This window comes from Sorex araneus, chromosome 1 (genome assembly GCF_027595985.1).
Source record: "Sorex araneus isolate mSorAra2 chromosome 1, mSorAra2.pri, whole genome shotgun sequence".
Lineage (NCBI taxonomy): Eukaryota > Metazoa > Chordata > Mammalia > Eulipotyphla > Soricidae > Sorex > Sorex araneus.
In genome coordinates, this window is record NC_073302.1 from 105,484,505 (window position 1) to 105,508,832 (window position 24,328).

Genomic DNA, 24,328 nt, shown 5'->3' on the forward strand with positions numbered 1-24,328 from the left:
TATTTTACGCATTCATGGATTTCATGCATAAGATCATGTATTTTCTATTTGGAAATATTGTCATTGCCATCTTTCTTCTATATCTATTTTCTCCTCATACTGCCTGGGAAGCAGACAGATTTCAAGCCTTGTGAAACACTCTAGCAATCCTTGGTCAATTTCCCAGATGCTTTCAAAAAACAAAGGCAGTGCCAGAACGGGGAGTTGATCCATAGAACTGAGTTTACAAGGGCAGGGTGGGGCACGAAGGTGGTGGAGGAAAGTGTGCACACCTGGGATGGGTGCGGAGTTGGAATGGCACAGGCATAAAACTATCAATAATAGCATACATCACAGCACCTCAATAAAGACAGGGAAATTTTTTAATCAAAAATAAAGGCAAACTAGAGTACTGATTCAGTCTCTCCCCTTGGAACAAGCTGGTTTTCTGCTTAGAGATGCATAACACCACACACAGCAAAATTATCCAGTTTAGATGTCTAGCCAGAGAACAGCAGGACCCTAAATAGAGCAGAATATTGGGGGCAACAGGAGGAAGAAAAGATGGGGAGTCTTGGATTTGATAACCTAAAAGCAGCAAGACATATCCCCACGCCGTCCCGCTAAGTAATAGCGCTCCCGGCGTTCACTGCCTTCCGGGTTATCGTTATCATGACCCTGAGACACTCATTCAAGTACAAAATCTCCCCCCCGGTTTGGAAGTTCCTGGACTCACCGCCGTATGTTCTCTTCAGTCCTGCTCGGAGGCCCTGTGGAGGCTCATTCACAAAGCGAATGGACATCTGAAGAAGGGTGATGGGAAACTGTTTGTGAACCTCCGTGGTCATCCACAGGCGGAAGGCACTGTGGACTGCCTCAGTTTCCACTACGATGTCCATGAGCTCTTCCATGAAGTCCAGTCCCAGATGGCAATTCTGCAGGAGTGCCCATCCTCCCTACAGAGAAATTAGTAAATGAAAACAAAACTTCGGTTGCATTTCCCCAGAGATTTAAGTCATCCTATGATTTCACTATTACGCAGAGACACACATGAGCTAATCTGAACCAATCTTGGTCACATCTAAAGATTCAACAATGATTAAGATACAGCAGGTAGGACATTTGCCTCCCATACCGCTGACCTGGGTTTTATCTCCAGCATCCTGTATGGTTCCCTGAACCCACCAGGAGGGATCCCTGAGCACAAGAGCTAGGAGTAAGCCCTGAGCACTGCTGGGTATGGCACAAATACAAAAACAAAACAAGACTCAGTAATGATTAGTGGAGATGCATGCTTGGCTTTCTCTTATGCATCTTACCACAGAGTGCCAGCATACAAATGGTGTTCATGAAAACTACCAAAGTAGGAGCTGTAGAGATAGAATAACGGGCATGGTTCTTTCCTTGCATGTGGCTGATCTGGTTCAATCCCCGGCATCCCATGTATCTCCCTGCAGCCTGCCAGGAGTAATCCATGAGCACAGATCCAAAAGTAAGTGCTCAGAACTGCTGGGTGTGACCCCCAAACAAAAACAAACAAAAATTCACAAAAGGAAAAAAAAGGAAATGAACTTTAATAAAATATCAAAAGAAATAGCAAATCAAAGAAGATGAATCCTCAATCTGGTACTCAGGGAGAGCTGAGATGTAACTTGACTGATACCACACACCTCCCAAAGTTCTCAGTAATGAGTAACTTGTTGGCTCTGGTGATGGTTTTCTCAAGACCCCAAAAGATTCCAAGGATAACACAGATTCAATGCCTTGACATGTTCCTGAACTCTTCCCAAAGGATGGGAAGCTGATCTCCTATGATAGGTACGGGATTTAGATAAGAGAACCTCAGCTGAAGAACATCACCAAAACAAGACAAAAGAAAGCTTTCCTTCTGAGTTCCCAGAATCCTACCAATAACACAAATACCTAGAACATGGTACAATTCTCTCTGCAGATCAGACCACTCTAAGAATAGGATGACAATTAATTTTAGGTGTTCTTGGCACATGAGATCTATTATTTGCTTTTGTTTGGGGGTAGGTACTACACCTCACAGTCATCTGGGATTACTCCTGGATTTGTGCTCAGTGATCACTGCTGGCAGTGCCAAGAGGACCACATGTGGTGCTAGGGATTGAATCAGGATCAGTTACATGCAAGGCTTTACTCCTGCACTATCTCTCTGGCCTCACTTCTCTCTCTTTTAAAATCCTACCCTGGGAACTGGACAGGTAGTACTGCAGGTAATATACTTGCTTAACAGGCAACCAGCTTTGGTTTTGATCCCTGGCATATGGTCTCCAAACAAAACTAGAACAATCCTTGAGCACAGAGTCAGGAGTGAGCCCTGAGCACAACTGGGTGTGTCCCCCTTAAAGAAAAGAGCAAAATAAAATAACAAAATTGATCTTCCTAATTTATACCATATCTCTGTCCTAAGCACATTTAGGGCTATTGAGTTCATTAAGTTGTGAATAAATAGTGTGTGCAAAAAAAAAAAAAACAGTCACAAAAACTTTTTTTGTGTAAATGGGTTTCAAAAGATCCTCGGATAAAGCAACACTTGCAGAATTTAGGCCGTGCAATATTTATTATCTCAAAATCCAATCTGTACACCCACTACTCAAAAATCATTTATAATATTCAGATCACAATCTTAAATTGTTTTCTCGACTCTAACTTTGTACCATTATATTTCACCAGTGAAGTCTGGGTTATTTCTCTTTCTATGAAACAAACCAAACACCAGATCCAAATCTAGAGTTATAGCTAACACTGATCTCTGGGACTACATTCACACCCTTACATTTTCTTCAGAAGTAAATAGAACTTCTGAATAAATAAACACTGAGCTCTTGCTCTTTGAAAAATTCAACTAACATTGTCCACTATTCAAAGTGAAAAATAAGTTCAATGTAAAACATGATAAAAACAAAAAGGTTGCCTCTTTTCTCTTGGCTGCTAACTGATTCCAGATTCCTGGGTGAGAATACTCATGGTTCTGTCTTCTCCATAGACTCCTTCAACCGCTGTGGTTTATTTGGGATTAACCGAGTCTGTACTGAGTGTTTTCTTCTTAGTAATCACTGTCATCAATTTTGCTCGAGCAGGCACCAGTAACGTCTCCATTGTAAGACTTGTTGTTACTGTTTTGGGCATATCTCACCCCCACGGCAGAGCCTGGCAAGCTACCATGGTGTATTCGATATGCCAAAAACTTCTTAGTAATAAATATTATTTTTCTATTCCTATCCTTAAGTAGTTGGTTCATTCTGTCATCATACTGTTGTGAAGTTTTAAATGTGCTATATTTAAAATTTAGTACTTTCACAAAATTTTATTTCAAAACTTGTTTCTGACAAGTTCAAACTGTGCGAGTAATTTTCATTTAAGTGAACACTACAAACACTACAAACCTAAAAACACAAATAAGCTGAAAGTGAAAATGTCCCATCTAAAGTCTATTTTACTAACTGGTACTGTTAAAGAACAAAAAAAACTAGATTCTGGACTCAGTGAAAACTATGCTAGTCACCAGAGCAATTGGGTGGGCCTGGGGTTGGCTGGGGGTAGAAGGGGGGCAGTGAAACAGATCAGGGATCTCTGGGTGGCTGAGGGGACACTGGAATTATGTCCATGAGAAACCACTATTAACAGTACTGTAAGTAAAACATTTAAAATATTTTTAAAAGATCAGTTTCCAATAGAAGAAAAATAAGTAAATAAGCATCTAAATTATGTAGTAAAAAGTCATTACATAATTTTAAAAAATTAAATAAGTTTCCTAACTGTGCTGTCCTTTTATAGTAAAATTTACATTATGCAAAATCACTAGGAAGTGGAAAGTTAGGGCTGAGTGGGTGCTCTTTATAAGCTAGGGTTTGAAGAGAAAATCGTGTTACATGTTTTTCTGTAACAGTTTTCCAACTGATCTTAGCCTGTTCCCTACTTAGTAACTATCACCATCCAACATGCAGAGTGAAGCTATTAAGGAGGCCCACGCTTCTCTCTGCATCGCGATCGCATACATTACGTCATCAGCAATAGAGCACCAAAGGAGAGAGTCAGCCTCACATTTGCCATCGTCTGCTGCAACAGCTTCCGGGCATGGACCTCCTGGCCCTGGCCCATGGACACATAACGAGTTTCTACTTTCAATCTCTTCCCCAGAGCAATGATGGAGTCGGTGGGGTCGGAGCCCATAGACAGGAGGCAGATGAGTGGGGTCCGGGGATCCGACTCCTCCCAAGTCTTTTCCAAGTCCAGGACGACGCCTTCTGCATATTTCTCTCCCATAGAGTCCATGATGTACTTGCGTGCCTGCCAAAACAGCATGCGAGTCACCAAACTATCCCCAAGGCCTTCCTTAATGCAGTGTGGCTTGCACAAATCATGTTTCTGCGTAATCTCAATGATGTCCACATAGCCTTGCCGGGAAGATGCAGCAGAGAGTTCTGTTTGTCAGTTTATACCCCCTTTTACAGACAGGCACAGAGTTAAACACCCGGAATCCAAGTCATCTGATCTGGGATCTGTTTCAATAACAGGTTGCTTCCTGTTGCTTCTTGCTATGATTTTTTTTTTAATGTTAGGAAACTATATAGGCTCCTTTAAGTAAAAAGCCTATGCATTCAAGTAATCAAGTAAGGAGAACAATGCGTGGGATTTAGTGAGACCTTAACGAATAATTATTCAGCGATGACTTATTGAATACAATCTATTGGATACTTCATGAATGAGTTTCCAAATATTTCATTCATAACATTTCACCTACTTTTATCACCCTCCCTTTCTACTTTGGATCTTAACTTTTCCTGCCAATCTTTTTTTTAATGGAATACTCATCAAAAGTTAATTATAGATGCTTCAAGTAACGACATAGTCTTTTCTCAAGTAATGTAGAAGGATTATTATATATATATTTTTTTGTTTTTTGGGTCACACCCGGCGATGCACTGGGCGTCACTCCTGGCTCTGCACTCAGGAATTACCCCTGGTGGTGCTCAGGGGACCATATGGGATGCTGGGAATCGAGCCTGGGTCAGCCTCGTGCAAGGCAAACACCCTACCCTCTGTGCTATCACTGCAGCCCCAGGATTACTATTTATTTATTAACAAATATGGCTGTACAACCCTTAGTCTATATTCTCCCCTATAAATTACTGGATTTCCTCAAATGCTCTTGCTCTTCTGAGAATCTCATCTGCTCTATAAAGGGCAAAATCCAAATTTCCCTCCCTAATAGATTCCCCATGAGAATCCTTGTTATTTAACAGAGTTCAGCTGTGAGTGCTCCATGACCCAAGATACTTCCAAGGACTTATTAAATGAGCTTCATGGAGGTGGGATATGGTGAGGGACTACCCAAAGGTCAGAACTTCTGGATCCCATTTCCAAAGGCACAAATAGCTTACTAGGGAATTTCCACTCAAACTGGAAGGTTTCCAAGTAGGCAATGAGAGGACAGGCTGGTTGACTCATTGCCTTTTACTTAATACTTGAATTTCAGTAAGTAGTAGACTGTTTATCTATTTTGTCACTTCTTGATACACACCAGTATCCCCTAAGATACTTCTATATTGCCAATGTCAAGTTTTCAAATTTGATATCATGTCCCACATTCCTTTTTGCCTTTCCGCAAGTTAGAGTGCCATGGTACTGGCTACAATAAGAGAATCCTCTGCCTTGATTATTGCCTCTCACATCAGGTAAAAACAAAAAAGAATTTCTGGTTGTCTAGACCATTCAATTCTCAACGTAATTCTATTTTTCATTCCTGGCCAGTGACAATGAAATGACTGATCACTGAGTAGGTCCCTCCTCCATGAAGATGATCACCCACATGACCCTTCCTCTCATATTGATTCCAGTGTTAGCAAAAGTGTTTAGGAGATGGGTTTGGTTCAGTTGAATCTGGAGGGCAGATGTGACTTTTCTGCTTCTCTAGGTTGTCTAGATCTAGCATCAGAATCAGGAACCTGAGTATAAACACCCACATGTTCTTCTGTAGCCTTTTGTTGAGCATTTGAAAAACTGTCATCCTGTCCCCTGCCTTTTCATTGCACAACTAGGCAGTGTGCTGTGTTATCAGGAAGGATTTCCAAGGCTGGATCTTGGGGTATTTCACAAGCAACAGTTGTTTGTTTCTCGGCCAAATGTACCCCCTAGTCACAGCAGCCTCGCTCAAGATCCAACTGCTTTCTACTACATGCCAGCCAGGGGATTGGCGTAATTGAGGCTTCCTTAGAATTCAGCATTGACCCAATGAGGATGTTACTATGTACCATCTAGCTGTCTTTTATACATCAAGGCCCAGATGGCATATAGTAAGGTTTTCCTGCTATACACACTGTCATAACTACTCAAGTCTACCCTTGGAGTACAAAGGCCATCATAGATAATCCATTAAACCCACAAGCATGGCTACACTCCAATAGCATGTCATAAACACTGAAATTAGAACGCTATATAACCTTTACATATCACAAAACATATTCTTCTTTTGACTCTTTTCAGGAATTAAAACCCTGAAAAAAAGTATTCTTAGCTCACTCACTCTACATAAGCAGGCAGTGAACCAAGTTGTATTTATTCACCAATCCCTTCAGCAGGCTATAGAGGGGAAAGAGGTTTTTGCTGATAATGGAAATGCTGAGTGAAGGTCCTTCCTGGGGATAAAATTACTGTTCCTGGAATAAACAGAAAATTACTGTTCCTGTGTTCCCAAATAAATTCACAGTCATTGGTTCAAAATGATTCCCAATCAAAGGACGGTAATGAGTCTGGAGTGTAAACACACATTATGCGGTGGTGCTCAGCATTTCCAAATGAGCCCACAATATATAGCAGCATGGATCTGGAACCACCAAATACATGTGCTAGGAAGAATGTATTTCTTCCTTCTTCAGAGTTTCAACTTCTCATACAGGGAGCCCAGGTTCAATCTCTGGATCCACATGGTACCCCAAGAGTGTAAATGACACTCAAGGCTCTGGCCAGGGGCCTAGGCATCACCAGGAGCGACTCAAACACTAACCACCCCTCAAAAAAGACCCTTCAGTTGGAATCCAACATTCCACACATTTTGCAGGACAGCAGGACAATCATTTCAGCCATTGCTGAATCTTGTGATTGCAAATAATCCCTCTATCACCATGTTCTACCACCTGCTATCACCAAGGAAGGAATGAACCTTGGCCCTCCACCTCAGACTCCATCCCATGTCATGCAGCATGTCATGAACCAGGATGGGGCCGAAGCGACAGTACAGGAGATAGGGCATTTGTCTTGCATGCAGCCAACCGGGTTCAATCCCTGGCATCCCATATGGTCCTCCAAGTACCGCCAGGAGTAATTCTTGAATGCAGAACCAGGAGTAACCCCTGATCATCACTGGGTGTGGTCCAAAAGGCAAAAAAAAAAAAAAGAGTGAACCAGGTAACTATTTTTTTCTTTTTTTGGCTTTTTGGGTCACACCTGGCAATGCACAGGGGTTACTCCTAGCTTTGCACTCAGGAATTACTCCTGGAGGTGCTCAGGGAACCATATGGGATGCTGGGAATCGAACCCGGGTCAGCCGCATGCAAAGTAAACGCCCTACCCGCTGTGCTATCGCTCCAGTCCTTAAACCAGGTAAGTCTTAACCTAGGAGGAACCATGCAAGTCATAGCAAATAAACAAGTTTCAAGACTTGTCAACTGTAGTTGACTTGAAAGCAAAATATACTATTTTTTGCAAGAATCAGTTCAAGAATATCTGTGAAAGTACCACAAAAGCTATGCTTGGATATGAGTGAGATATTTCTAAGCATGACGACAGTTTTAAGGGTCAGAGTAGGAATATTCTCTGCAGACAATCTATAAGCAGAGATCTTGAAGCACACATTGATTGCGTCATTGAATGAAGATAGAGATGTCCAGTGTAACTCATTAGAGCCAGTGCTCTCACGAGATTGAGGTGTAAGGCATCATATTTCTGAACAATTTACAGGGCAATCTAATGCCTTAGGGGATTGAATAAGGGATACCACATTTCACAGGTCACCTATCATAATCCTGAAGAAAAATTTTATCCCAATACCTGGTTACGATGAAACAGGCTCCATCCTGAGTCACACAAAGAAATGCAAAAATAAGCCTCTTCACCTCGTCTGACCTCTCCTTGCGTATTCTTGAAACACTAACGCTGATGTGGCAGGAGACACCCCTGACCACTCGTCATTCTCAGTGGAGCATCTTCTGACATGACCAGTCATGTGCAGTTCAATACTGCAGACCAACCTCATGCTTATAGCAGAGGAGATGAAGTGGATCTACATTAGAAACCATCGAAGATGCTTCTCAAGGTATCTGGATAAAACCTCACAAGAGGAATCCAATGCCAGGACAGTGACTTTCGAGGAGAGAATGCTCCTTCCAGGGGCTGATGCAGTGCCTTTTTAGAGATTTAGGGGTTATGTTAAGGACTCTGGGAACCCATCCCAAGGACAGAATGACCCATTTCTTTAATAGTGCTGGACTATACTGAGCAGGGAGCCTCAAGTACAAGGGCCCCACCACGAGGCCACCCAAGCATTGTTAGGGGTAGGCCCTAGGGCCGCTGAGCACTGTTGGCTTTGGTCCGGGCTCTGAGCAGTTCTGGGGTGGCCTGGGTAATCCTTGGAGCTGCAGGGCACAAGCAGCACCCCAACTTGGAGTCTCACATTTACCTCCCTGCCTGTCTGCTAGCTGAGAATCATTTGAAAGAACTGCTCCCCACTTTCTGAGCAGTGCTTGGGAGATTTCCCCCCAAAATTAATTAGTTCATTGATTCATTAATTAAATGGGGGACCACCAGGAAGCCAGAGCTACCCTCACCTGCAGATGATAGCAGAGAGGGTGGAGATGCCAAAATCACATGACTATTTTGGGAAACAAAACTGTCAGCACGGAACCAAATGATGTGTTCAATGGAAAATTAAGATAAAAAGGAGCATAAAGAAGAAGGAAGGGAGAGGAGAGAGAGAGAAAGAGAGATACGGACAGAGACAGAGACAGAAGCAAGATGCAAAGTAAGAAAAAAGTAGAAACTACTTGAACCTTTTGCTTGGCTCTTAAATAAGGCAACAGTTGGATAATTCATTTGGGTGGGATAAAAATCATAAAATTGAGAAGAAAAACTGGAGAAAAGGTGAACTCAGTGCCTGAGCTGCAAAACTCATTTTGCTTTTCTCAGTAAATCAGTGACTTGAGCTATTTTCATGATTCCACAGTTCCTAAGTGGACTTGGAGGCAGCTACTCTATACGTTTTTAATACTCCCAACGGAGCATGGAGAGGAAAACTTCCTCCATTCTATTATAAAGCCAGCCTATTGTTACTCAGGGACCAGTGTGGAGAAACCCTTAAGGAATCAACCCATGTTGAACACTGGAGCTAAACTTTTAATTGGGAACAAGTATTTTGAGTGTGTCGATTTCTACGATCAGCAGATTAAAGTGTTTGAAAGGCTAGATCTTCAGGAGGGAGGATTCACATTTAAATCACACATGAATTTTAAAGAATTTTAATCGGAGACCAATCCCTTTTCTTGCACCCTGGGCTGTAGCACTAGGAAAATAACTATGGGTTTGGGAATTCTGTATTTCCCTCTGGTCTACCTTCTTTTCCTATTACTTTCATATTCTCTCTGCTTAAAAAAAAACACTAGAGCAATCATACCATTCTATCATTGATTATTGTTGATTTTTTATCATTTTAATCGACGAAAAGGATAAGAATAATCATGCCTCTGAAAGATAAGAATAATCATGCCTCTATAAAATACCTAGATGCCAACCACAAAAGCTTATTTTTCTCATGCACTTTGCACAATTTCAACCAATGCTGACGATTAAATTGTTCAGTCCAAATGTATAACATCAGTATAGTTATTGGTTGTTAATGTTTTTATTCTTTAACATTTTTACTGCCAGAAAGTTTCTTAAAATCCCATAGTAAAACAGTTGTTAGAATTTGCAAACTAACTACTTCTTTAACTATAAAAGGAGATTCTCCTCTTGGGAAAAACTCACTTGTTTTGATATACAATTACCTGGGCAATGGTTCTATCAGGGCACCAGGACCTAATGAGGAGAAGACGTCTAAAGCAGTCAAGAGATTTGTCATAGGCATTTGGAAGAGGTTCCTCCTCAGGATTTTCCTTATCAAACCAAATTTTCCACAGTTTCTCATTTCTTGATATCTGAAATACCAGGAAATAGTTGTCACGTCATAGAAAACTCAGTAATAGTTCACAGATAATTTTCATCAAACCTTTGACATTCCAGGCATATGTGAATGATAGTCCTTAACTACTTTTTGTTAATAATTTTGTGTCCCAAAGTTTGAGAGTCCAAAACTCAATGCAATTTTGCTCTAACGTTCGTCTTTATTAAAGCCAGCCTCAGCTAGCTTTCAAAGTTGAGACACAATCCTGGGTGGTTTCATTTCTTTTGTGCTAACAAAATTGTCAAGAATAAAGAAATCAATGGAAACTGATTTCCATTATTTTAAATAAATTTGATCCGCTCCACAAAATTCTCTCCTGAGCAGGAGCCAATAATTCATGTTTCCCTATTTTCCAATCTGACACAAAGAGAAAAAAATATTATGTGTTTATTATTATTGAATTAAGCCCTTTTTATAATACTCTATTATTTGAGAGTAATTTGAAAAATATCACTTAGTAACTTATTCATAAAATGAATAATCAGATTCAGATTCCTTTAGACAATTGATAAAGAGCAAAAGAAGATAGTCCATTATATGGAGCTTAAAAAAATTCAAAGAGGCAAGGATTATATGAGCAACTCAAAAACAAGAGCAAACAAACGATGTCAGACAAATAGGATCTTATGTTTTCTGCTACATTTCCATTGATAAAAGGCCCCAGTATATTTCTTGGAAATGTATAACTAATTAAAGCTAAAAACCAACTTCATGTTTTAATTTAGAAATATCCTGTAGTTCTGTAGCACTGTTGTCCCATTGTTCATTGATTTGCTCGAGCGGGCACCAGTGATGTCTCCATTGTAAGACTTGTTGTTACTGTTTTTGGAATATCGAATATGCCACGGGGAGCTTGCCAGGCTCTGCTGTGTAGGTGGGATACTCTTGGTAGCTTGCCTGGCTCCCTGAGAGGATGAAGGAATTGAACCCTGGTTGGCTGCGTGCAAGGCAAATGCTCTACCCACTGTGCTATCACTCCAGTCCTAGAAGTATCGTAAAAGAATAAAAAATTAATAATCTCAGTAATAATCTCTACACCATAAAATACTAAGGAAGTGGAGGAATTACAGATTTGATATACTTTTCAAGAGATAGAAATTTCAGTAAAAGACAGTGGTCCACTAGAACCCATTCCCCAACAGAACAACTTAGTTCCTAAGCTAGAATCTCTAAAAATAGTTATTTTACCCAAAACAATATTCTGTACCCTAACTATATCATAGAAATTGTTAAGATCACTAGTGGAAATCCAGAATATAAAGGTTAGCAAACTTACACTTCTGGTTAACTTAAACTTGGAGGGTTAAGACAAGCTACTCAGGGGGGCTGGAGAGAGCACAGCAGATGGGGTGCTTGCCATGTACACAGCTGAACCAAATTCGAACCCTGGCAGCCCATGTGGTCTCCTGAACCCGCCAAGAGTAATTCCTGAGTGCAGAGCCAGCAGTAAGCCCTGAGCATTGCTGGGCATGACCCCCTACCAAAATAATTTAAAATACAACAAACCTGAAGAAAAATCTGCTCCTAAAATTTCTTCAGCTGGTAACTGACCTGGGTTCCCTTGCTCTCAATGTGACTTTGCTCTGCTCATCTAATCTTCAAGAATCTGTTTCCTGATCTCTCTCAGGTCAGCCCCTTCAACCATCATCCACAATCCCTGCTCATATACTCTCTGTCAGGAACTATGTAATTATAAACTTCTATATATCTGAGAAGTCTCTTGCCCGCACGCCTGGCTGTCTTCCCCAGGGCCCCTCGGAGGGGATGGGCTCCAGCTTCCCTCCCCACCCCGAGCAGAGCTCCCGGGAGCCGAAGACCACTGGAACCTAGCTACAGCCGTGCTGGAGGCCCCTCTCCACACGTTCGGACAGGCCTCACGCATGGAGGTACCGGCAGAGGAACCCAGGTGTGTGTAATCCCATCAACGACCAACATCCAGAGAGAGACTTAAAAGCAAGCTCCCAGAAGCACTTAGCCACTTTGCAGCCGCAAAATATCCTGTAGCCTACTTCTCCCTCTGGGAGAAACTAGCAAGCTTCTGAGAGTTTCCTGCCCACATGGGACAGCCTTGCAAGCTTCCCATGGTGTATCCATATGCTAAATCCAGTAACAAGCTGGATCTCATTCCCCTGACCCTGAAAGAGCTCCCAGTGCGACATCGTTGGGAGGGCCGAGTTGAGATAGACTTCTAAGATCTCAGGGAAAGGATGAAATGAGAGGTTACTGAGCCTGCTCAAGATATCGATGATTAACGCGATTTCGTGATCGTGATCATGATATATCTGAGGCCGGGAGTTTGCTTTGGAATCTTAACCAGATTCCTACAAGAGAGTACATCAGAAGGAGCAGAAGAGAAAAAAAGAAACAGGAAAAGAACAAGGATATTTAGCCACCATATTTAGAGTTGCCAGGCTGGAGCGATAGCACAGCAGTAGGGCGTTCGCCTTTCAGGCAGCCAACCCGTGTTCAATTCCTCCGCCCCTCTCAGAGAGCCTGGCAAGCTACGGAGAGTATTGCGCCTGCACGCCAGAGCCTGGCAAGCTACCCAGGGAGTATTGGATATGCAAAAAAACAGTAACAATAAGTCTCACAATGAGAGATGGTACTGATGCCCGCTTGAACAAATCGATGAGCAACGGGATGATAGTGACAGTGATTTAGATTTTAGAGGAAGGCTGTTCATATTCCTTTTATTTCAATCTCTAGAAAGAGACAAAACCTCCTAAGGATATTCAATTATTCCATTGAAGTGAATCTATCTTCTTTTCTGCTTGTGGGTCTCTGGTTGTTGATACTGTCATACGGTACCAGGCAGCATTAAACTTCCTAGGAAAGTCATTTCTTCCTGCAAGTGGGCAAAGCATGCTGTAAAAAAGTCTAAGGGGCTATCAGGTCAAGTACAGGTAATAATATTTTAAAACGATAATATTAACATGTCTCTCTTCTATAAATATTGTAGCTAGTGATAAATCAGAAAGCTGCTCACTGTGACAGTATCAGAACTTCACCCCGAACACAAGTTACCTGATCAAGGACATCTGAAAATTGCCGAAGCTTACTGAGCTCTACCAAATTCAGCCAGGTCATGTCCAGGATCCATTTAGATGGCTTAGGGGGACAAGCTTTCAGATCCAGCGAGGCTCCACCTTGAAAAACAGACATATAAAAGCCACCTGAGTTTTTGTCTTTACTGTAGAACTATAAAGACTTTTGCTTAACTACTTAAATTTCAATTATTGTCCTACTTTGACCATCATTAAACTTAGAATAAATCACCAGTGATAGACAGTCTATAAAATTAATAAAGGGATAGATGATTCAAAAAAGATCTTAATTGAATTTCTGTGATGTATAATGCTGTTAATAACAGTTTCGCATTCACATAACTCCAACACCACACCCATCACCCATCTTCCTCTCCCAAAGACCTCAACACCCCTCCCTACCTACCCCCCCCACAAACTTAGTTTGTGTGGATCACGTCTCCCATTATATTGCCTCAGTCCTACTGTTGCTGTCCTACTGAGTGTCTTTAAGTCCCACATAGAAGAGAGATCATTCTGTATCTGTCCCTTTCCTTCTGACTGACTTCAGCATAATAGCCTCTGGTGCCATCATGTTGCTGTTAATTACATAATTTTGTTCTGTCTTAGAGCTGCATGGCTGTGTTGTATGTGTGTGTATGTGTGTGTGTATGTGTATCACAACTTGATCCATTCATCCATAACTGGACACTTCAGTTGTTTCCATATCTTGTCTATTATACTCTTTGGGGACAGATGAATTTAGAAAACCACATTTAAGAATCAGCAATATGGGTTCGGAGTCAGGAGAGATGCAGGATTCTGTCCTTTGAACCACTGACCTCTCTGGAGCATCCATTTTTCTGGGCTTTGTTTCCAAATATGAGAAATGGTAATAAAATTACATGGTGGGGGTCTTAATTTAATAGGATAAAGGGAAAGTTATGTGTAAAGCTTCACTTTCAAAGGGAGATTGCTAAATACCAACTGCTGTTGATATGAAAACGTATCCAAAGTTGGAACAAGCTCATTATAAGGAAAGAATTTATCAAAGAATGTTAATGTCATCCCACGTGCTTAAAGGTGGTTTTCTCTAAGACAGTGGATGACTTATATCCATCCTGAGCTCACCCCAAGAGCTCACTTAAGTTTGGTCAACCTGACCATAACCAACCTTTCCCCTGCGTACTGACTCCTGTCTTCTTTCAATGATGATTTACCTCAGCTCACCTATAGCATAGAACTCTCATAGTACCGTAAAATAAATAACATCCTAGAAGCACTATTGTGCCCCACCTCAGAAAAATCAAAAGTGCAAACAGATATATTTTAAATCCAAGAGTTAGCAAGTCTTCAGTAGGATAAAATATAGTTTAATAATGTCTATTGAAGTGTTTCAAGGAACATATGCATTAAGCATAATTCTTAAAAAGAATATAACGAATCCATTCAACTACCTTTAGGATCCTTTTTTAAAAGAAATAGATCATAAACAAATAATGTATTCAAGATATGTATAGAACCAATCTCCACAAACATCCTAAAATTGCCCTATTTTGCCAAAACTATTTTAGTATATTCCAACAAAGTGACTATGGTTTGTAGCCATTTCAATAAAAAAAATTAGCTTATAAAATCAAAAGGAATTGCTTTAACACCTGGGAGCAGTTAAAGACCTAAGGACCAGGATCTCATGTTAAAAAATGTGACACCAATTTTCATGTAACTGTCCATTTTTCAGCAAACAAAGAAAAGGTATTATCCAGAGTATTAGATATGAGATATTCATGGAAAAGAGAGAGTGTTCCCTGCAGATAAAGCTTTACTTATTATTTAATAGAGGCTAGCTGCATCGGGAATATCTTGGCTGACTTAAATATACAAAAAGTGCACAAACTGCAATGAAGTGGGATGGGGAAACTTGTTCCAGAATTCTAGTGCACCAGACTCAATGGACTCCTGTGAATAAGCAGTTGGGACAGAAATAATTTTAAGTAAGTCATTAAGGGGCTGTAGTGACAATAGAGCAGATAGGGCATTTGCCTTGCACGTGGCCGACCCGGGTTTGATCACCAGCATTCCATATAGTCTTCCGAGCACTGCCAGGAGTAACTCCTAAGTACAGATCCAGAAGAAACCCCTGAGCATCGCCAGGTGTGACCCAAAAAGGCAAAAATTTTAAAAAGGGGAAAAAGTAAGTCATTAAAATGATTGAAATTCATGTGTGCCCTTCATTCCTCATTTTCTTGCTTTGGGAAAAATAAGCTTGAAATTTACTCCAAAAATTTATTAAGATGATACAGGTAATGAGAGATTTATACAACTTGTATGAAACAACTATGAAGGGTCATAATGAAGGTATACTTCAAACATCATATAGGCTCATCCTCTACCACATGGAAATGAGCATATTTTTATATTTTATTTTATATTTATTATATTATATTTTATATTTATATTTTAATCTTTCCATTAGTATAAAATAATGCTTAGTTTTTTCAATTTCAAATAAAAATTTGTTTGCATTACTGCATACACCATTTATGTATCATTATAAATTAATGTATTTACTACCTTAACCTAACCACTAAAAATCAAATTCCATCATCAAGCAATTTTTTCAAGCCAGTTAAAGTTTTACAGAAGAATCTTCTGTCATGGAGTGGGTTTCATTTTTATATAGTTGAGTCATTATTAGATAGCCATTTGTATAGCAAAAATGATCTTGAAATAATTGTATTCTAAAGTTTTCTCCAAAATTCTATGCTACAAAGCACTACTTTTAATATATTTTTTAAAAGACCTGAAAACTATGCAACCTAAGCAAGTCACAAACCAATCAAGATGGCTAAAGTATTAAAGAAATCAGAACCACGCCTAGCGTCTGCTGGGCATAGCCATCAGGGTTGCTGACTTTGTGAAATGTGTTATACCACATGCAGATCTGACCACCTGGCTTTAGAGCTGGGGGACTGATGCTTGCCTTGTTTGTAATGATCCACCCACAAGGAAGTGGCAGCGAGTATTTTCACTGAGAACGTTCAACTCTAGACCGTATGTGTGTTATTTCACACCAACCTGTGGCAAACACCTGGCATTTCAACCAGAACATGACCCTGAGCTCCACGCCAGGGTCCTGGAAGATGCATCTCATGCCTGAATTTGGATGTCAGGAAGAGCTGCCAACAGGGATATTCTATAGAAATGGCTCCAGTAGAAAGGCTGGGGGACCAAAGCCACTGAGACTAGAAATCTGTTCAACATTAATAAAGAAGGTGATTCCTTTATGCATGTGTTCCCTGTGTCTCTCCAGACTCATCTTCCAGGTGGACTAACTTCACTGTATCACTGTATCACTGTCATCCCAATTGCTCATCGATTTGCTCGAACGAGTGCCAGTAATGTCTCCAATCATCCCTGTCGAGTTCAGGGTCAGGGAAATGAGGCCCATTATTGCTACTGGTTTTGGCATATTGAATACACCACGGGTAGCTTGCCAGGCTCTGTCATGCAAGATTCATAAAGAAATAAACCTATAATTTTGTTTCTTAAAGATGAGGTTGTGGACTAACTTAGTAAACATTAAAAAAAAAGAAAACAATAAAGCAGCCCAGGCCTGGAGAGATAGTGCCGGAGTTAAGGCTGTACTATCCATGCATCCTGCCAACCCCAGTGTGGATTTCGAGCACCACGTGTAGTAAACAACCCAGAGGTCACTCCAGAGCACAGCGGGAATAGTCCCTGAGCACTGTCGGGTGAAGCCCAAAAAACGGAAGGAAGGAAAGAAGGTGGGTAGGTAGTCAGGGACTCCATGGTTAGATGCAGTCACTAGGGACAATGAATTAAAGAAAAAAAATAGTCTTTTTTGCTACTTGATGATCATGTGTCTTAATGAATATGCATCAACTGTGATCATTAGGGACAGAACATACCCCAGGCACAGCATATGTATACCCACATCCCTTCCTAATTGTTCCCTTGGGGTCCTCTTCAAGGTCCCCTGCAAATCAACCCTCCAGGTGAAGCTATGCTAATCTGCTCCTCTCTCTCCACTGCAGGTAGCACTGTCTCATGGACAAAGATAGATCTTCGGGAGCCGGAGCGAGAGCACAGTGGATAGGGCGTTTGCCTTGCACAGGGCCAACCTGGGTTGGATCCCCGGCAACCTATATGGTAGCCCAAGCACAGCCAGGAGTAATTCCTGAGAGCAGAGCTAGGAGTAACCCCTGAGCATTTCCGGGTGTGACCTGAAAAGCAGATAAGTAGACAGGTAGATAGATAGATAGATAGATAGATAGATAGATAGATAGATAGATAGATAGATAGATAGATAGATAGATATAGAGAGATAGATAGATCTTTGTTGTAAGTTTCATATTAAACAAAATATACTAGAAAAGGACAAATACCAGATGATCTCACACATGTGTGAAATAGAGAGAGAAAGCAAGGAAACTGACCTTATCAAACATTGACAAACCCATGGCCTTGTTTTATAAAAATTACAACAAAAAAGAAGGGGGAAGAGTTGGGGAAAACAAAGAGGTGACGTAGGGATAGTGGCGGAGGCCTTTGGCACTTCAGCGACAGTGGGGTGCAGTAACATTGTACATCAGTACCATGAATGCTTATACTCTTGTCACCACATTACTAAACTATATTAATAAATTTGTTGGAAAGAGAGAATCAATAAATCTATTCAAACCCTGGCAGGTTCAGACCTTTAAGAACGCGACAGTGAATGGATATTTCCCAGCTTTCCACTGGACTGTTCCAGCCACTCTGAACAATTCGGTTCTTAGAGATACAGAATAGACATGATGGGGGCTATGACACTGCCCTTCAACCCTCTGCTCGGCCCCGGGTCTACTCTGCCTGCAGCACGCCAGACCTGCTCCTTCCACACACTCACGGCATTCTCTCTTCTTCCAGCTCCCTAAATGTCCATGGGGCCAGTGTCCCCACTCCAGCAGGCCTTTGTCCACCTCTAAAGGAAGCTCATCCCATTAGATATCTAGCAAACAGCCCGTTTCGAACTCTAAACTCCCCCCACGCCACCTGCCCTGAAACTCCCGGACCTGTGTGTCCATAGTACAGATGAGTTCACGCACTTTAATATTTGTTTCTACAGCCCCTCCCACCCCCGCAAATACCTAACTTCTACAAAAGCAAGTTTCCTTTTTTGCCAATTCACTGGCATATCCCAAGTTCCTCTCCCGTACCTGGGCACACAGTCGCCTCTCAATATATATTGCAATAATGAAGTGTTAACTAAAATAATGTGATCAACGAATACATAAAACAGCTCACATAAAAGCAATCTTCAACAAAACACAAGGAGACTATTATAGCCAGAAAAAAAAATTGCAGGGGGACCTTCACCATAATCCCTCCACCTGCCCCTGTGTACAATGCTGCGCATCATGACACTGACCTTTAATAAAGGTGAGAAACTCTTCATGCTTCACTCGGTTCCTCTGGATGTCAATCTTCAGCGTGAGCAGCAAGGTGAACAGGAATTTATGCTCTTCATATAACCCCCGGGCAGCATATTTATAAATTTCATAGGTCATATGTTCAATGATATTAGCAATCCTCTTGCTTGTAATTGGACTTTTGACAGACCTACAAAAGAACATTTAAATCAGGCTTTTCCCACTACCCTTTCCGATGGCCCATAAAAATAACATCCTGAACCAAGAATAAGTGACTTTGGAGGACCAATTCTTATTTTCTTTCCCCATCAAAAACAAGCCTCTTGAATCTAGTGCTTGAAAAATAGCAAGTGTTCTCTCAACATGAAATAACAAAAAAAAAAAATCTAAATCAATTTTATCCGCAGGGAATTATCCCTCACAAGTCTGTCTTGGGAATTTTCTGGCTTGCCAGAAATGGAATCAATCAGGGGCTAAAGGAGTGGGTTGAGCTGTGGCCAAGCGTCAAATGACCAATGAGAATGATGTGTTTGTTAATGCGCGGCTAATTGCACTGGTCTGGGATATAAAATGACAGACCCAGTAGCAAAGAGAAAGGAAGACACGCACATAATGTCATCACCCAGCCCTCAGATACCCAACTCAGCTTCCTGCGTGCAGATATACCTGGCTAAGGACAGGTCAAACAGGCGGAGAAACTGGCGGAGTGAGGTCTGATACATCTCGTTAACCAGGCGCATCTCGGTGGTGAGGAAGTACAGGATGCTGCCGCGAGTAGCCACTGAAAGACAAAACAGAGAGGGCGCTGAGCTGCTAGGGTAGGAGACCAATGACCCGTGCAAAGATCAGCCTAACGTCTAACGGAGAACAACCAGCTCCATTTTTATGTCAGTTCAATGACTGTACACCAGCAAGGGCAAGGCTGGGACACTTAATTCCTATTTAAAATCTTTAAGTAAGTAAATTGCTATTTGTGTTTCCCAGTGGTCCTTTCCGCGTTAGTCTCCCTAGATACCTTACAAATACATTTTATGGGCTGGAGCAATAGCACAGAAGGTAGGGTGTTTGCCTGGCACGCGGCTGACCTGGGTTGGATTCCCAGCATCCCATATGGTCTGCCAAGCACTGTCAGGATAATTCCTGAGTGAAGAGCCAGGAGTAACCCCTGTGCATCTCCAGGTATGACCCAAAAAGCAAAACAACAACAACAACAAAAAAAAAAACCCACAAATACATTTTGCTCTGTTTAGCACACGGGTAGCATTGTAGCACTGTTGTTCCATTGTTCATCTATTTGCTTGAGTGGGCACCAGTAACGTCTCCATTGTGAGACTTGTTGTTACTCTTTTTGGCATATAGAATATGCCACAGGTAGCTTGCCAGGCTCTGCCGTGCAGGCGATATACTCTCAGTAGTTTGCCGGGCTCTCCGAGAGGCACGGAAAAGTCAAATCTGGGTCGGCTGCGTGCAAGGCAAACATCCTACCCACTGTGCTATCAGTCCAGCCAGAGCAATAGTATCACACAGGTATTAAAAAAAAAAAACAGCCAAACAGGGCTGTCACAGCAAATAAACGTGCATCAGCTCCATTACAAAATCCTGGCCATTGCTGAATGTGGTGCAGTGGTTAAGGCTCATGCTAGGCTTGATTCCTTCACACAAGGTCCCTCAGGCATTGCAGGGTGCAACCCTGGAACCCCACCACCCAGTGCTGTTGTGCATGGCCCTGAAGACCCCAGGGCCAGCCTGGGAAACACAGGGTCTGCACGGTGCCGCAAACCCAGCCCTTGCTTCAAACCACCAGCCTGGTCAGCTAAGAATCCTCAGTGGGGGCTGCTGGGCCCTCGGAGCACTTCTCGGGAGTCCCTCCCAAAAACACAAAATGAAAACCAAAAAAATAAGAAATAAACAAAAGGGGCTGCAGGGATGTCACAGCAGTTTGGGCATCGGCCTTGCATGCACCTGACCCGGGTTCCATCCCTGGCAACCCACAGGGTCCCCTAAACCCACCGGGAGTGATTCCTGAGCACAAAATCAGGAGTATTTCCTAAGCACTACTGGGTGTGTCACACACAAGGAAAAGACTAAGCTTGATGTCAAAGTGACAAAGCAAGACACGGCAAGGACAGGCTCCTGAGTCGCCACCCACAGACGATATTGTTAGGGCTAGTTTTCCAAGAGGACTAACAAAGAAGTCACAGAAACAGAATTTTTAAAAAAAAATTGGGGTTACTCCTGGAAGTGCTCAGGGCTTACTCCTGGCTCTGTGTTCAGGGCTCACGCCTGTCAGTGCTTGGGAGAGCACGTTTGGTGCTATGAGTTGAACCCAGCACGCAAGGCTGTACCCCCGTAATCATCTCTCTGGTCCAAAAACAATTCTTTAGGGAGGCTCCTCTTATAGTTAATGACCAACACCAGCTTATCGACCGGTGGGTCAGGCTGAGGACCTTGAAACCAGAGGTTCTCCCCAGGCCTGCGGAGACCAAAGTCCAAAGACAGGAAGGAGTAGATTCATTCTGTTATCACATGATGGATCACTAGTGAACAATGTTCGGGACAGCCCTCAATCCTTGGATTTCAATCATTGCAAGCCAGACATTCGTTAGAGTATTCTCTCATGGGATGGGGTGTTGGGTGCTGGGGTTCGTGGTGGTGGAGGATGTGCACTGGTGGAGAGTTGGATGATGGATCATTGTATGACTGAAACTCAAACAGGAAAGCTTTGTAACTCACGATGATTTTTAAAAAATAATTTAAATAACAAAGTAAAATTAACATTCTAAATTAAAAGAAAAAAGTAATGTGGAGTTCATGCCCAATTCAGTCAGCTTAATCAATGGCTGAATAACAGCAGTACTCCTACATTAAAAATAAATAAATAAATAAATAAAGTATTCTCTCTATTTTCTACTTTAAAATGCATTCTTGGAACCCATAATGTTTCAACTATCAAGAACTATAGAGCGCCAGGAAAATGAACATCCTCATGCATTTTTTTTCTCATCTCAATTACTCAGAATATTTCCCAAAGAGAGGCCACAAAGCACAAAGGGCCACCCCACCATGCACAGCCATTCCCAGAATGTCATTTTCCTGTGACATTTGTCTTTCATTACCAAACTCACCAGGCCTGTATTCCTCCCGGGCTGAGTTAATTTGAATTTCTGTCTCGGCTGAAATCTCCAGCTTCTGTGTTACCTCCTCTGCTGTCTTCTTTGTGTTGCTCAACACGACAATGAGACTCTCATCTTCCACCAGGGACCCCTGAGTGCTCGTCAGGCGGTAGAGCAAATTGTCTTCTAGCTCCTTCATCTTTCTTTTGTTTGCTGTGACATCTTCCATGAGATGAGTTCTCTCTTTCTCCAGTTCCTGTGAATTTGCATAAATGTTACATGCACAAATACCGTGTGTCTTCCTTAGCCATCCCCGACTGCTCGGCCATTCCTTAAAGTGGTAGCCTACAGGCAACACTCACGCTCCCCTGGTACTTTCCTCCTACTTGGTTGTCGGAAATACAGGCATCAGAACAGAAGGAGGGAGATGAATGGAGCCAAGAATCCGCGGCAAACAAGGTGGAACTGCACTAAACATATGACTGTGTCCCCATTGACGATCTCTTGACTTCCAAAAGTCAAATCATTCACAAACATTTTTATCTTCTGCACCACGGTTTACAATACTGTCAATGATACGGTTTCATACAGAACTTACACCCGCACCACACCCCCCTACCATCACCCAGTGTTTCTGCCCAGCCCCAGCCTACTTACCCTTCACTCCTCACCCCTCCCCTTGTAAGCTCCCTACTAAAGACCAGTTCTCAGTTAGTGGAAGGAGATTTATTATACTCCCACTTTGTCAAACTCTTTCTTTTTGTTTTGTTTTCTTGAGGGGACTAGGGGTAGGGGGATACATCCAGTGGTATTCAGGGGTTAATCTTGGCTCGGCACTCAGGAATTACTTCTAGTAGTGCTCAGGGGTGCTGAGATCAAACCCAAGTCATCCATCTGTGTACGATCACTCTATTCTCTCAAAGCATTTTTATGTCACATTTTTTTATTTGATCTTGTTTTGACAGTGTGATGTTTATTTGAAAATATATTATAAGATAGGATTAAATATAGTTATTTATTCCTATTTATTTAATTTACTTAAGACAGATTAAATATGTTCATTTAATACAGGTTAAATACAGTTCTGTGTAGACCCTCAGGAAAGAGTTATCACATTTGAATGGGACTGTTTTCAACATGCTGGTTGAAATTTTGCCAATTCTGTGAGAAACAGCTATTCCAAAATTAAGCAAGTAACTTCTGCTACTATTGTGCTTCATTAAAGCTGGATTCCATTTTGACCTAAAAAAAAAGGGCTTATTTCCTACAGGAGAAGCAAGGTTCTGTATTTTTCCTGAAAAATAGGGCCCTTGTAGGTGGCTGGGGAGAGAATGGTTTTAGAAAATGATCGACCCTATCTGTATTTCTCCCTCTCTGAACTTGGGAGAGAGGAAGACTTGGAAGAGAAGGAATGAAATCCTGGCACAATGAGGGTTGGGGAAGGAAGAAATAGCCCCCAACAGTTAACAAGTCAGAGGAAGGAAATGTTGAGAGATAAGCGAGGAGACACACTTTTGACACCGAAGTATTCTATGGCCTTTATTCAAGTGTCCAGTTGTACCAGAAGTCAAATTGCTATGTGAGTCTCTCACGTGGAAGTTAATGAAAGATCAAGAATGAGAAAGATATCACTTTATCAAGATAGCATTGACTTACAATTTTCTGGATTTCCAGGAGATTACCTCTACTCACCTTTATGTGTAGCTGTCAACACCTCCACAATAAAAAACAAGAAAAAAAGACGTAGATCCCAAATATAAGATTTTTTTTAAATGCAACATAGAGGGAACAATAACTGGTCAAATTCATTAGAACTGAAGATTTTATCTATAGAATTAAGTAACATGGGGGCTAAGGGAGAGGCAAAACTGAACCTCAGAGTGCAGGTGGAGGGATGTGGGGGCTCTGATGATGGGTCTGGGATTGGAAGGATACATCCATGGAAGGTATAGTTTACAGTATTATAAATTCTAGTACCTCAATATATATTTCATATATATGCATATATATTCAACAAAATGGTTAGAAATATACATTATATTTTGCAGGAGTTCTCTGTTCCACTCAATGCAAACGCCAAGACCTAATTAAGGCTAAATGCTCCTTCTACCTTGTGTCCTAAACACATGTGTGATCATACCTAAATTGATGGTTTTCAGCAGGGTGGGGTCTGAAGTTTTGTGCTTCTAAGTCAGGTGGCACTCAGCCACTGTCTGTGCTCTGGGCATCTCAGCGAGCCACTGGAAATCTCAGCAAGGCCCACCCTGACTATCCCACTTAAAACCAGACCCCCCACAGCCTCATTCCCTTGCTTCTCTTCTTACCCTGCTCCTCTGTTTTTGGCTTTTTGGGGTTTTCTCTTGGGGTGGTGGGGAGGGTTAGTTTTAACTTTCTGTTTATTTTTTGTTTGTTTGTTCTTCTTATTTGAGGGCCACACCAGGTGGCACTGGGTGCTTACCCCTGGCTCTATGCTCACTCTCAGCAGTGCTCTGGGGAACATACACAGCTTGAGGTACAGGCCAATAGAAAGCAAGA

At 41.8% G+C, this 24,328-nt stretch overlaps 1 protein-coding gene across 1 annotated transcript in view; it reads right to left on the reverse strand.

The window, feature by feature from the left end:
- Positions 1–24,328, reverse strand: part of DNAH5 (dynein axonemal heavy chain 5) — a 304,825-nt gene that overhangs the window by 27,025 nt on the left and 253,472 nt on the right. Inside the window, exons 66-72 of the mRNA XM_055123648.1 lie at positions 21,806–22,049; positions 19,347–19,461; positions 18,680–18,870; positions 13,247–13,368; positions 10,047–10,196; positions 4,051–4,296; positions 716–935 (exon numbers count right to left, since the gene is read on the reverse strand). Of these exons, the coding sequence (XP_054979623.1) occupies positions 716–935; positions 4,051–4,296; positions 10,047–10,196; positions 13,247–13,368; positions 18,680–18,870; positions 19,347–19,461; positions 21,806–22,049 (1,288 nt within the window). The remainder of the gene's footprint in view (positions 1–715; positions 936–4,050; positions 4,297–10,046; positions 10,197–13,246; positions 13,369–18,679; positions 18,871–19,346; positions 19,462–21,805; positions 22,050–24,328) is intronic.